The sequence below is a fragment of the Cladophialophora immunda genome (genome assembly GCF_000835495.1).
Source record: "Cladophialophora immunda strain CBS 83496 unplaced genomic scaffold supercont1.1, whole genome shotgun sequence".
Lineage (NCBI taxonomy): Eukaryota > Fungi > Ascomycota > Eurotiomycetes > Chaetothyriales > Herpotrichiellaceae > Cladophialophora > Cladophialophora immunda.
This window is the reverse complement of record NW_015622541.1, coordinates 4,363,109-4,375,881: the sequence shown is the minus strand read 5'-3', so window position 1 is coordinate 4,375,881 and position 12,773 is coordinate 4,363,109. Positions and strand designations below refer to the sequence as shown.

Below are 12,773 nucleotides of genomic sequence, written 5' to 3'. Positions count from 1 at the left end.
CTTTCTTGAGGAGAAAGTTCCTCGATATGCGATACTTTCGCACACCTGGGGGACCGAAGAGGTCAGCTTTAAGGCCATGATGGACGGTACTGCCAAGAACAAACTCGGCTACGACAAGATTCGGTTCTGTAGAGATCAAGCCTGGCGTGACGGTTTACATTTCTTTTGGGTGGACACTTGTTGCATCGACAAATCGAACAACACCGAGGTTCAGGAGGCCATTAACTCCATGTTCCGCTGGTACCGTAATTCGATCAAATGCTACGTCTATCTCGCGGATATCTCGACCCATCCTTTTGATGCGACGGACAAGTCCAGCCAACCGTCATGGGAATCGGCTTTTCGGAAGAGCAGATGGTTCACCCGTGGATGGACCCTTCAAGAGCTTATAGCTCCGGCGTCTGTTGAGTTCTTTTCCAAAGGGGGGGTACGCCTAGGGAGTAAAAGTTCTCTGGAGAAACACATCCACAATATTACTGGAATCCCTCTCCCGGCCCTTCGAGGCAGCCCCCTGTCTGATTTTAGTATCCCCGAGCGAATGGCATGGATAGAAAAGCGTGACACGACGCGCAAAGAAGACAAGGCGTACTCGCTACTGGGCATCTTTGATGTCCAAATGCCGCTTATCTATGGTGAAGGGGAAAAGAATGCATTCAGACGGCTGCGAGAGGAGATCAACAAGGCCTCAGCGAGTGAACAGACCTTGAATCAGTCCGAGGAACGCTGCTTGGTTGACCTGCGCTCCACTGATCCACGCCACGATAAGATCCGCATCGAAGATACAAAGGGCGGCCTGCTGCGAGACTCGTACCGATGGGTGCTTGGCAATGCCGAGTTCCAGCGATGGCGCAATGATGAACACAGTGGGCTTCTGTGGATCAAGGGCGACCCCGGCAAGGGCAAGACGATGCTGCTTTGCGGCATTATCGATGAGCTGAGCCCGGCGACGAAACTGGCTGGCGAGGTCGGCGGCACGCTGCTGTCCTACTTTTTCTGCCAGGCCACCGACTCACGCATTAACAGTGCGACGGCAGTACTGCGCGGTCTTGTCTACCTTCTCGCTAACCAGCAACATTCTCTCCTCTCATACGTCCGGAAGAAGTACGACCGTGCAGGGAAGCAGCTCTTCGAGGATGCGAATGCCTGGGTGGCCTTGTCAGAGATCCTCACAAACATCCTGCAAGATCCGAGCCTGAAGAGCACACACCTAATCATCGACGCACTCGACGAATGTGTAACCGATCTGCCTCTCCTTTTTGATTTCATTGTTGGGAAGTCGTCCATATCCTCGCGAGTCAAGTGGATCGTCTCCAGTCGTAACTGGCCAAACATCGAGGAGCATCTCGAAGCTGCAACACAGAGAGGAAGATTATGCCTCGAGCTGAATGAGAAGTCTGTTTCCACCGCTGTTGACATATATATCCGCTATAAAGTGGATCAATTGGCGCTGCAAAAGAGGTACGACGAGAGCACCCGGAATGCGATTCAAAATCATTTGTGCTCTGACGCGAACGGTACCTTCCTTTGGGTAGCCTTAGTCTGTCAAAGCCTGAGGAATACCTCGCGCTTGAACACTATGGCCAGCTTGGCTGCTTTTCCACGCGGTCTTGATTCTTTCTACAAGCGAATGGTGCAGAATATGGACACTTCGGATAATGCCGATTTGTGCAGGCGTGTGCTTGCAGTTGTGGCGACCGTCTACCGCCCGCTCTCCTTGGATGAGCTTAAATCTTTCGTTGAGCTACCAGGGGGTACTCCTGACGATCTTGATACATGGGGTGAGGTCATCGGGTTTTGCGGTTCCCTATTAACCCTTAGAGGAGATGCCGTTTACTTTGTGCATCAGTCGGCGAAGGACTTTTTGCTCTCACAAGCATCTGATGTCATACTTCCTTCCGGGATCCAGAGTGAGCACTGTAATCTCTTCTCGAGATCGCTCTTGGCCATGTCTAGGACACTACGACACGACATATACGGCTTGCGCGCCCCGGGACTTCCTATACATAAAGTCAAGCAGCGCAGCCCCGACCCCTTGGCTGCTATCCGCTACTCATGCGTTTATTGGGTTGACCATTTATATGCCGCGGGAAGCCTGAAAACTGATAGCCAGGTCTCAGCATTGACGGGACGAGAAGGTACCGCAGTGCATGAATTTTTGAGAAAAAATTTCCTTTACTGGCTCGAGGCACTCAGCCTCGGCGGAGGTATAACGAATGTGGGATTGGCTATTTCCAAACTGGAGCAGCTTGCTGTAGGTTGATCATATTGCTTATTGTCGCGACGCTCTCTAATTTGGCCCAGAGACACCCTGACGGAAACCCAGAACATCTAACGCTCATTCAGGATCTAAGTCGTTTCGTGCTTCACTTCCGATCGGTCTTTGAAATCTATCCTCTCCAGATTTATTCATCCGCCCTGATATTCAGCCCCAGGCAGAGCCTCATACGACAGCTATTCTGGAGGGATGAGCCGGAATGGATAACGACCAAGCCAATTATGGAAAACCAATGGAATGAGCTACTGCAGACCCTCGAAGGCCATAGGGTTTGGACCAGGTTAGCAGCTTTCTCGCCTAATAGCCAACGGCTAGCGTCAGGGTTTTCCGACGGCACGGTGAGGCTCTGGGACGCGAACTCAGGCACACTACAGCAGACCCTTAGCGGCCATTCAGGCTGGGTCTGGTCAGTGGCATTCTCCCCTAATGGCCAATGGCTAGCGTCCTCATCCTACGATCGTACTGTACGGATCTGGGATGCGAACCTAGGGACGCTGCTACAAACCCTGAAAAGCCATGATGACTCGGTGAGAACAGTAACTTTCTCGCCTAATAGCCAGCAGCTAGCGTCATTGTGCTCTGACGGTACTATACGACTTTGGAATCCGAACTCTGGTATACTGTTGCACACCCTTCAAGGCCACAAAGACTCGGTTACATCAATGATTTTCTCCCCTGATGGCAATTGGCTAGCTTCGTGGTCTAATGATTGTACGGTGCGGCTCTGGAATACGAACTCAGGCACGCTACGGCAGGTACTTGAAGGCCATCAAGACTGGGTTTGGTCAGTAGCCTTCTCTCCTAATGGGCGACAGCTAGTATCATCATCCTTTGATACCAAGTCGCGGCTCTGGGACATGAACTCAGGCACGTTACAGAAGACCCTTGAAGGCCATAGGGACTGGGTGTGGTCAGTAGCCTTCTCTACTGATAGCCGACGGTTTATAACAGCATCCTCGGATGGGACGCTGAGGCTCTGGGATGCGAATTCGGGCACGTTACAGAAGACCCTTGAAGGCCATACAGACTGGGTTTTTTCGGCGGTCTTCTCGCCTGATGGCCGATGGCTAGCGTCAGGATCTGCTGATAGGACCGTACGGGTCTGGGATGCGATCTCAGGCACACTTTCTAAGACGCTCGAAGGCCATACAGGCTGGATTAGGTCAGTATGCTTCTCACCTAATTGCCAACGGGTCACCTCATCGTCTGCTGATGGGACAGTGAGGCTCTGGGACGTGAATTCGGGCGTCCTGCTAGAGACGCTTAAAGGCCATCGAGACTCGCTGAAGTCCGTAGCCTTCTCGCCCGACGGCCAATGGCTCGCGTCACTATCCTCAGCCGGTACCGTGCGGCTCTGGGATGCAAACACAGGGGCGCCGCGGCAGGCCTGCCCAGTTGGGCATACGTCCGACCCGCTGGCCGGTGACAAGTTAACAGTTATCACTGACGGAGGCGTCATTAGTCTTGACAACGTATCTGAGTCGGAGAATACTGAGGGCATGGATAGTCGCCATTCTGTGTCGGCGGGCTGCGGCTTCAGCAATGATAGGACCTGGATTACATGAGATGGCGAGAACGTCCTCTGGCTGCCACCGGAATATCGCCCCACAAAGTCAACGATATCGGCAATTGCGGATAGGAAGGTCGCAATCGGTTGCTCTTCAGGTCGTGTGCTACTGTTTGGGTTCTCGGTCGATGTTAGTCGGTGTAAGTGTTAAAGTCCACATCTCAGTACCACCAATGGATCTCAGCGATGGCGTTCTATAACCATCTCCACTTATGAGGCTGAATACATGGCTGCCTCTGAAGTAGCTAAAGAGGCTGTCTGGCTGCGTAACGTCATCAACGATCTCAACATTCCAGGCATCTCTATTGGGAGTGTCCCCTTACACATCGATAACAAGGCTGAGATCGATCTTGCTGAAAATCCTCTTATTTATAAACGGACGAAACACATCGACGTTTGCTTCCACTTCACCGGCGAGAAGGTCGACAAAGTGGCGAAATTCGCGTCCTTAAGGTCGCCTCCAAGGACAATTTCGCTGACATCCTCACGAAGACTCTTCCGGTTGCGACATTTAGATATCTGGTAATTCAGCTCGGTATATATGGTTCTTCTGCCCTGGCTGCCCTCCAGTAGCTCGGGAACACCCAGCTCGGCGGCTCATAATCCTTCTCTGCATTTCGTTCGTCTCTCCATTCCCCTCCAATCTTCTCAGCCACCACTTCGTAGAACACCCTGTACGCCTCGCCGCTCACGTGTATCCCGTCGGGCAGCAACTTCTCTAGCCCACCCCTTGTCCCGCTCTTCACGCTCCCCAGAATAGCCTCTCCGGCCTTCCAGTCCGGTGTCATGCTCATCGCCCGCTCCATTAGCGCGGCAAACAAATCCACTAGGACGATCTTCTCGTCCGCCGCGGCCGCGATGTCGCGCACGGCTTGCGCGTAGGCGGCGGTGTTCTCGGACGTGCGTGTCACGGATTCCCAGCCGCTGGCGAGGTCAAGTTCAGTGAGGCGGATTTCGTCCACTGGGGGAGGAGTACAGAGGATGATGGTAGGACTGTGTGCGCGGAGGGCCGGTGAGGAGACGATAGCTTCAAGATATGCCTTGTACTGGGAGAGCTCGACCGTCTGACCTGTGGTGCCGGGAAGGCAGGCGTTGTTTGCCCCCAGGAGAATGAGCTGAGAACGTTGGCCTAGGCTTTCCTGAGGCAAGAAGCAAGGGGCAAGTGGGCTGTACAAAATAGTCGATTTTCGCGCAGGACGTGGAGGGGATGATGTCCTGTAGGATGCGAAAGCATTGGGAAGCATTGTAGCCACTGAAGCCACTGAAGCCACGGTTGACGACGTCGAGTCTCCTGTTGCAATCTTCACACGTCGTAGTAGTCCTCTTCATATCCTAGAGTAAGCGATCGTGAGACTCATGAACTTGAACAGCAGATTGGAAGACAAATCCATCCAGGTCGTCGGCGCAGTGCTGGATGAGGGAATCTCCAAACAGAAGCACTTGGTGATACGGATTCCAGCAGCCTGATCAGTACAAGCCTCGCGGGCCACTTCGACCTTACAGGGGCCATTTTGCTCGAGATGCAGTGTCCAACAAACAATGGCAGATTTAGAAGGTGGGGCACCCCAGACGTTGAGAGTCTGTCGGTCAGGCGTCAGTGTTGCTTTTCAACTGTTTCGTTTCGTCTCGTCATGTTCGTCCATATGGTGAATGGTGCGGGATCGGGATCGGGATCGGGATCGGGTTGGAGTCAAACGAGGATGGGATGCAGCGGACACGCTGATATATAGCACGATACCAAAAGTCCATTTCAACTGCGCCCACTTGACCTGAGTCATGACTAAGTCACTCTGAGCTGTGGCTGTGTAATCAGTCTCCTCTTGCAATCTTCAAACGTCTTAGTAGTCCTCTTCGTATCCTAGAGTAAGCGATCGTGCAAACTGGGTGCCCAGTTCTAGGACTAGGGGAGGAGGCGCGGAGGCGCTGAGGCATGGGTGGGCGACCAAAATAGGACCCATTTTCGATCGAGCATGAGTAGAGGGTGAGGGGAGGGTGAGGGGAGGGTGAGTCGCGAGCGACGGGGTTTTAAAAGCGGCACGGTCGGGGTGAGCCGCACGTGAGCTCCCTGCGGTTTTACGTCCTTTATACGGAGTACCTGCCAGTGCAAACGCCGTCCCCAAGATCTTGGAGACGTCATTCGACACGCGCAGCTGCTCCGAGAAATTAATTTGCGACTCTTCTCTCAGCTTCCTTTTCCATGCACCGCCTTAATCTGAGGAGAAGACATGGCCAAATATGACTTGAAGCTCCTCCGGTCACTTCTGTCTCGCTCTACAACCCGTCCGTTCACTAAGGGCCAGTCTCGTCGTCTCGCAACCGAGAAGCCTCCGACACCAGCGAACAGTAATGAGGACTTTGTCTCCATAGTTGATGCGCCTCCGCGTCTGGTGCGCAGCGGCCAAAAACACAGTAAACTCGGTATTGCCCTACTCTCGCTCATTCCCGTCACCGCCTTTGCTCTCGGGACCTGGCAAATCCAACGTTTAGATTGGAAGACCAAGCTCATCGCAAAATACGAAGACCGTCTCGTGCGGCCACCGCTACCGCTCCCACCGAGGATTGACCCCGAAGCGATCCATGAATTCGATTACAGAAGGGTGTATGCCACCGGAAGGTTTAGACATGACCAAGAGATGCTCATCGGGCCGAGGACGCAGGATGGGAAGGATGGGTTTATGGTGGTCACTCCTTTAGAACGAGAAGGAGGGAGTACTATCTTGGTGAACCGGGGGTGGATCAGCAAAGAGAAGAGATTTCAGGTCGACAGAGATCCGGAAAGCTTGCCCAAGGGCGAGATCACGGTTTCGGGACTGCTCAGAGAACCTTGGAAGAAGAACTTCTTCACGCCGAAAAATCAGCCTGAGAACGGCAAATTCTATTTCCCCGATGTTCACGAGATGGCAGAGGTTGTGGGCGCTGCACCTGTCTGGATTGAAGAGACCATGACCCCAGACTTGTTGGTTAGTTACTCTCGAGAGGCCAGAGGGATTCCCATCGGGAGAGCACCAGAAGTCAATCTGAGGAACAATCATTTGCAGTATATCTTTACATGGTGAGTGTCTGCGCTTGGCTTGCAACATATCGTATCTCATTAATCCATCAGGTACTCATTATCCGCCGCCACAACGTTCATGATGTGGCTGCTGCTGAAGAAGAAACCGATCGACAGAGCTCGACGGGTTCGCCATGTCACCAACTGGTAAAATGTCCAACGATGATCACTGATCCGACAACTCATTGGGATCCAAGCCAGCCGCAATCTCCTGGGGAAGCAACTCTTTCGCAGCTTTCAGAAGCTCCCCATCATTCTGAAGCAACCGCTGCCGACGCATCAACATTAGGACGTCGCTCTGATCGATGCGTTTCCGCCGCGCGTGGGTAGAGTAAACTTCCAGGTCTTCGCCAATTTGCTCGAAATACCACTCGGTCGCCTGTTCGAGGGCTTGCATGTGGTCCCTTCCGAGTTTAGGTCGACGATTGCCGAGGCGGGTTTGAGCTTCGATGGCTACCCGTCTAATGAGGCTTGAGGGCAAGGAGGGTACCAGTTCGCCATGGCGGGTCAACTTTAGTTTCTTCCGACGGGGCTGCTGAGGTGCTGGTCGCGGTGCCTCTTCCCCAACAGAGCCTTGTTCGGACGGTTGTCCATCTTCAGACTCTTCTGCTGACTCCCGGGCTTCTTGTCGTGAATGTCGATCTTCCATTGATGGTGATACTTCGACGAGCCTTGCTTCTTGAGCATGTTGTGCATATTTTGAAGCTGTTTCCACATCAGGGATAGGCAATTGGAAGTTCGAGTCATCCAATGTTGGGATATGCAAATTGCTCTCGTCAGGCGGTGCTGAGGAGGGAGATCTCTGAAGATGTTGGAGGTCCCTCAAGACCTCAGTCTCCCCTCCACCATCCCTAAGAGGTGTATAGTTTGGATCGAGCTCCGCCAGATCGTGTCCAATTTTCTCCGGACTCTCGGGCAGACCCTGATAATGCGACTCTCTTCTGATCTCGAGCTCAGAATGAAACCCCTCCATGTCGAGGACCCCAAAGTCGTATCGCGATAGATTTTCTGTTGGGTCAACTGTTTCGGCCCTTCTGCCTCTCTCGGACAGGAATGTTGATTCCTCGTCTCCGCCATTAAAGCTGGCCTGTCCGACAGGGTCTGATGCAGGAAAGGAACGTCTTGACATGCGGCGGCTGTCATCAGGTGAATGCGCCTGGCTCCTGTAATCAATTGACCTGAATGTGAACGTTGGATTCTGATGTTGTAGCTCGCTTTCTCCGTCGTCGTCCTCTGGTAGGATAGAAGGCGTAGGAGCCGCCGGGAGCTCACTGTCCTCGTCATCCTCCTCCCTAAGTTCAGGCGCCTCAATGCTCTCCAGACTTTCGTCAATATCCAAAGCCAATCGTGGTCTTTTGACGCTTTGCCCTTCATCCTGTCCGTCATCGACCGGTCTTCCAACCTTTGGTACTTTGTTTTCTTTCCCCCGCACAGTTCCAGGTGTAGGTATTATCTTCCTGGTAACAGGCGCAGTAATCTTAGCCAATTGTCTTAAGATGCCCCTAGCTGAATCGGGTCGGACGGTGTCGCTGACTGCCCTTCTCCTGCGTATAGAGCGGGTCTTTGCGCCGCTTCGTTGTTGTAGTGCGCGGATTGCATGAGGTGTGGAGGGCGCATATCGCGTCGGGGTCTGGGAGGGCTGAGTCGCGTTCAAAGCCCGTGATTGAGAGGGCATATTGGAATAGTTGATGTCAAGAGAGTCAGAGATGTGTTTGTCCCACAAGACAGTGAGGAGATGTTCAAGTCTCAAACAGACGCGTCCTCGCCAGCCAAGGGCGACGCGAGATCACGTGACACAAGCTCCTGCATAAGTTCCGACTGAATCTTATCTTGTATGTCAGTTGGGTTTATTCCATCCGCTTGCTCTGTTGGTTCTATATCATGGGCTAATAAGCCACTTATCCAATCTCCTATGTCTTGTACATGTTCCTTGTTGTCTTCTTTTGCTCGCACAAAATCGTCCTGCAGGCTATGGATTAACCACAGATCAAGAACAACTTGGATTCGCTTGCAACATGGCGCAGCAGGATCTCTACAGGAGCCCGTTCCAGCGTTTGCTCAAGAGCTCGAATCCATGAAAAGCCGCCACATGCCAACTGATGAGGGTCCCTGGGATGGTTTCAATATTCGCGCTCTGCGGAAGACTCTTCAGAGCCACCTCTCACTTTCCGACTTGCAGCCGGCAAACAGTGTCCCTCCAGGTTATCATCAAGTGTCATTCAACAGCCTGCCGTACGAACATGAGCTAGGCCACGACGGTGCTGAAAAGCGCCATGCTCCGAGTGACGAATGGAAGTATCGAGTATGGGCTGGAGGCTACATGGAGTTTCAGATACCCAACATATGGACCGCCCGACCGAAATTCGTCGCTGTTAAGGAACGGATTACAGACACCCGGCTCGTTGGCGATCTCGCCGGTGGGAACGCAAAAGTCTTCGTCACGTTAACAAGGACTCTCTTTCCTGCCATGGTGGACGCCCGGGGGAAGCCCGTGCGTAGAAGGCTGGGGGGCCTCCGCGCCACGAACCGAAGGGACAACATCGTGCTTAAAGAAGAAAAATATCTTTGCTTCATGCGCGAAATCCCAGAGAGTCTGAAATCGACGGCTACGCCACGTAGATTGACGCCTCCTTCCAACCCCGTATACTCCCAAAGTATGACACCTTCACCAACGCTGCTCTTCAGATTCAGCGCACTGTCAAGAAACGCCCATGCTATCCATCTCGATGCAGAATATACCCGACAAGTTTATGGTCTTCCAAAACTCATTGTACACGGCCCGCTTACCTCTGTCCTCATGTTGGATATTCTTGGTGAGGCTCTCGCTCTTCACACGGTCGGAAAACCGTATACCTTCGCGGTCCGGACGTTCCAGTACAAGAATCTTCTCCCGCTTTTCGTGAATGAACAGATCACGATTGCCTGCAAGAAGTTGCATGATATTCAACCCCAAGGGACGAAATTTAGGACCGCGTTCGGGGTGACGTGGGAAAAATGGGAGGTTTGGATTCAAAAGGGAGTGGGACAAGACGCGACCACGGCGGTCCGCGGGTCAGCCTGGGTTTCGCCCGTCGCGCATCCCAGTTCAGAGGCCTCGTCAGAAGCTGCCGAACCAGCGCTGTCGAGCACGGAGTTCCAAACCCAAAACTTGAATGAAGAGGGAGAAGAGCAAGCTGCCAATACTGCCTCGGAGTGAGGAGCATCCTTGCGACTGGGTCTGCCTCTAATTGCCAGGTCACTCTCCCCTCGCCTCTTGTTGACCGCGGTCCAGCAAAATGAACTCGGCTCATCGACGAAGAGTTCACAGGTTGGATTCGACCATCCATCGTAAGATCCGGAATAACCTCGCCTGAAGAAGGAATCCACGGCCCATGGAGGCTCGAGATATCCCCTACGAACCCGAGTACTCCGTGTATGCAGCAGACCGAAAATTCCCGGCCACAGGCAATCTTGCAGCGGACTTGCGAGAAGGTGCAATCCTAGGAGTTATCTCCGCATCTCATCGAACCATTGCGTCGAACGCATGTGGATACGTTCATGGGAGCACTCATTGAGATCGAAGACGACGATGAGACGAACTGAGTGATCGCGTTTAGTTCATGCCCCTTCAAGGAGCGGAATGAAGTCCCTCGGCAGCTCTTGTGGCTATCCAAAAATATACAAGTGTGTTGTATCCGCCAGGGAGACTGCCACGCAGCGGCATGTATGGAGGTGCGTTCTATGCCGATTGCCCGTGTAAACAAAATCCCAAACTGTTGTGCCGCCAATTCAATCAATGCATTTTGTTTTCTTCCGAAGATGTGCCATAAAACCATACCCCTAGTCCCAACTTTTTAAATCCCGGTTCAAATGTCAGTGGCCTGCCTCCCATCCCTGCACCTGCAAGAAACATAAATCGAAGGGAATGCCAGCCTCGCGGACGAGAACTTATACATGCTTCCACCCATTCCAGATCAAGATATGCTGCTCATCAATAACACACAAACCGCCAGTCTCCTCTCTTTTTTCCAAAGAATTCTCTCCTTCCTTGACCCACTTTTCCATTTTCCTTTTGACGTCCTTCATAGTTTTCGTCTCGCGTGGCAGAATGTTCCTTCTAAGACGGTTTGTCCATACCCCGGTGACGTACTGCGTTGCAGAAACAAAGTTCTCGTCGGACCCGGAATGTGTGGTGTTGTAGGCGTCCACAGTGTACCCAACGCGGACCGACGGGTTGACGTAGATGCGATCAGCGGAGCCGGGAGAAGTGATGTTCATGTCTGTGTGAATAAGACAGCATTCACTTGCTTCGAGATGCTTGCTCGCAAGACTATCGCTCAGTGCACGGAACTGAAGTCCGTCGTAGAAAGGTGTGCTGTCCATCACAATCATGCCGTTCCAGCATGATGAGACTTTGGTTGGGAGGCCCTTGAGCATGGATTCGCGAGAGTCTTGAGAACGGAAATAGGGAAATATAGTCTGGATTGTGCCCAGTCCTTCAGAATCCCTTAGCGCAAAGGTATCGTAATAGGCTGGCGGCAAATGGAAATCAAGGGCACATGCGGCAGAAAAGGAACCTTGATTCGTGGCTAAGAGTGTGAGGACGTCCTGTGGGCGGAAGACGACATCGTTGAGAAAAAGCACCTTGTCGAACTTCTGGCCTTGTTCATTGCGGAGCCGGAAAAGAGGTTTTAGAGATGTATTCCGCAGGCGAGCGAGGTATGGAATCCTTCGCAGCTCTTTACCCCATTTCGTTCCCACACTCGTGGTCTGGATCCAGCCTTGCCGAGGGACTCCCTGGTCATCGAGTGGTCCAACGTTGATTTCATCTTCGTGCGTAGTTGGATCCAAGACCGTCTGATGAGGAACGTTATTCTGCCCAAGCACATCGTCCAGCATTTTCAGAACTTCTTTTGTGTTATCCAGACTCCCTGACTCGTAGATGCTCACGTAGACATTCTCCTTTCCCAGTACTCCTACAAGATCGAGAAGCGCTTGACCCCATCGCTCAGAGATGACACGTGCGTTGGTCCAAAATTGCGCAACAATGAAAATCTTTTGGTTCTGTATTGGGGTCGGGAGAACGGACGGGGATGTGTATGTGTGGCTGAGGAGGTTACGGGTGAATTCGCGGTGGTGTTTGAGGATGGTAAGTAAGTCAAAGACAAAGAATGCGAACAGGGCGTAGAGGAGAAGCCGGAGCAGACGACGTTGGAGGGAGGAACGACGGTAGGATCGCAGTAACATGGCCACGGCAAGGGACGAGGGCCATCTGCTTGCGAGATGAGGGCATCGTGGAAGAGCCAAAGGTGAGGCTTTGGAAACAGTGTTCGGGGCCGTTTGACATGTCTTGGTTCTGCTTAATTTGAAGGGATGAAGTGGGCTGAGGCTGATGGAAAAGGAGTCGGGACGGAAAAATATCGTGCCGACCGTGCCTCAGGTCAACAGGCTTCAGATGCAGGCAGACTTCGAGGACAATTGCAATCATTCGAGCAGTAGATTGAATCAGGACATTCCCTCCCCAGTTTCTCGAGCATATGCGTCTGCGGGGCGCCGACTCATTGCTTGAGGCGACTCCTACCCTGATCATCGGGGATAGAGGGCGAGGAGAGATCGGTTCCAGGGTGGAATGAAAATTGCGGTTTTTATGATGTGGCACCTCCCGGACCAGATGAGATTCTCTCCTCAACCTCATATTGCACATGAGCTTTAATTGACATACTTCTCGTCAAGGACTGCTCCGCTTGACGAACGGTATGGTCTAGGAGTGGAATATCCCACAGTTGTTGCCCCGGATCCAGTCTGCTGGCTTTCTTATCAGGACTTGATGGGATGTCATTGAACCTCGAGGACTCGTCGGCTGCTCGAGAGGACTGCCATCCTTCAGGCGGTATTTTAAT

The 12,773-nt window shown here is 52.6% G+C and overlaps 5 protein-coding genes across 5 annotated transcripts; 2 read left to right on the top strand and 3 right to left on the bottom strand.

The window, feature by feature from the left end:
* Positions 1–4,219: 4,219 nt before the first annotated feature.
* Positions 4,220–5,782, bottom strand: PV07_01271 (uncharacterized protein). The gene has a single exon (XM_016387783.1). It carries the CDS (start codon positions 5,084–5,086, stop codon positions 4,370–4,372), a length of 717 nt encoding a protein of 238 aa, XP_016254711.1. The 5' UTR covers positions 5,087–5,782; the 3' UTR covers positions 4,220–4,369.
* Positions 5,783–5,958: 176 nt separating this feature from the next.
* PV07_01270 (uncharacterized protein) lies at positions 5,959–8,115 on the top strand. Its single transcript, XM_016387782.1, has 2 exons — positions 5,959–6,894; positions 6,946–8,115. Exons 1-2 carry the CDS (start codon positions 6,068–6,070, stop codon positions 7,043–7,045), a joined length of 927 nt encoding a protein of 308 aa, XP_016254710.1. The 5' UTR covers positions 5,959–6,067; the 3' UTR covers positions 7,046–8,115.
* PV07_01269 (uncharacterized protein) lies at positions 6,803–8,602 on the bottom strand. The gene has a single exon (XM_016387781.1). It carries the CDS (start codon positions 8,567–8,569, stop codon positions 7,061–7,063), a length of 1,509 nt encoding a protein of 502 aa, XP_016254709.1. The 5' UTR covers positions 8,570–8,602; the 3' UTR covers positions 6,803–7,060.
* Positions 8,603–8,761: 159 nt separating this feature from the next.
* On the top strand, positions 8,762–10,681 carry PV07_01268 (uncharacterized protein). Its single transcript, XM_016387780.1, has one exon. The coding sequence runs from the start codon at positions 8,807–8,809 to the stop codon at positions 10,088–10,090; it is 1,284 nt and encodes a 427-aa protein (XP_016254708.1). The 5' UTR covers positions 8,762–8,806; the 3' UTR covers positions 10,091–10,681.
* PV07_01267 (uncharacterized protein) lies at positions 10,446–12,454 on the bottom strand. Its single transcript, XM_016387779.1, has one exon. The coding sequence runs from the start codon at positions 12,118–12,120 to the stop codon at positions 10,822–10,824; it is 1,299 nt and encodes a 432-aa protein (XP_016254707.1). The 5' UTR covers positions 12,121–12,454; the 3' UTR covers positions 10,446–10,821.
* Between the last annotated feature and the right edge of the window lie 319 nt (positions 12,455–12,773).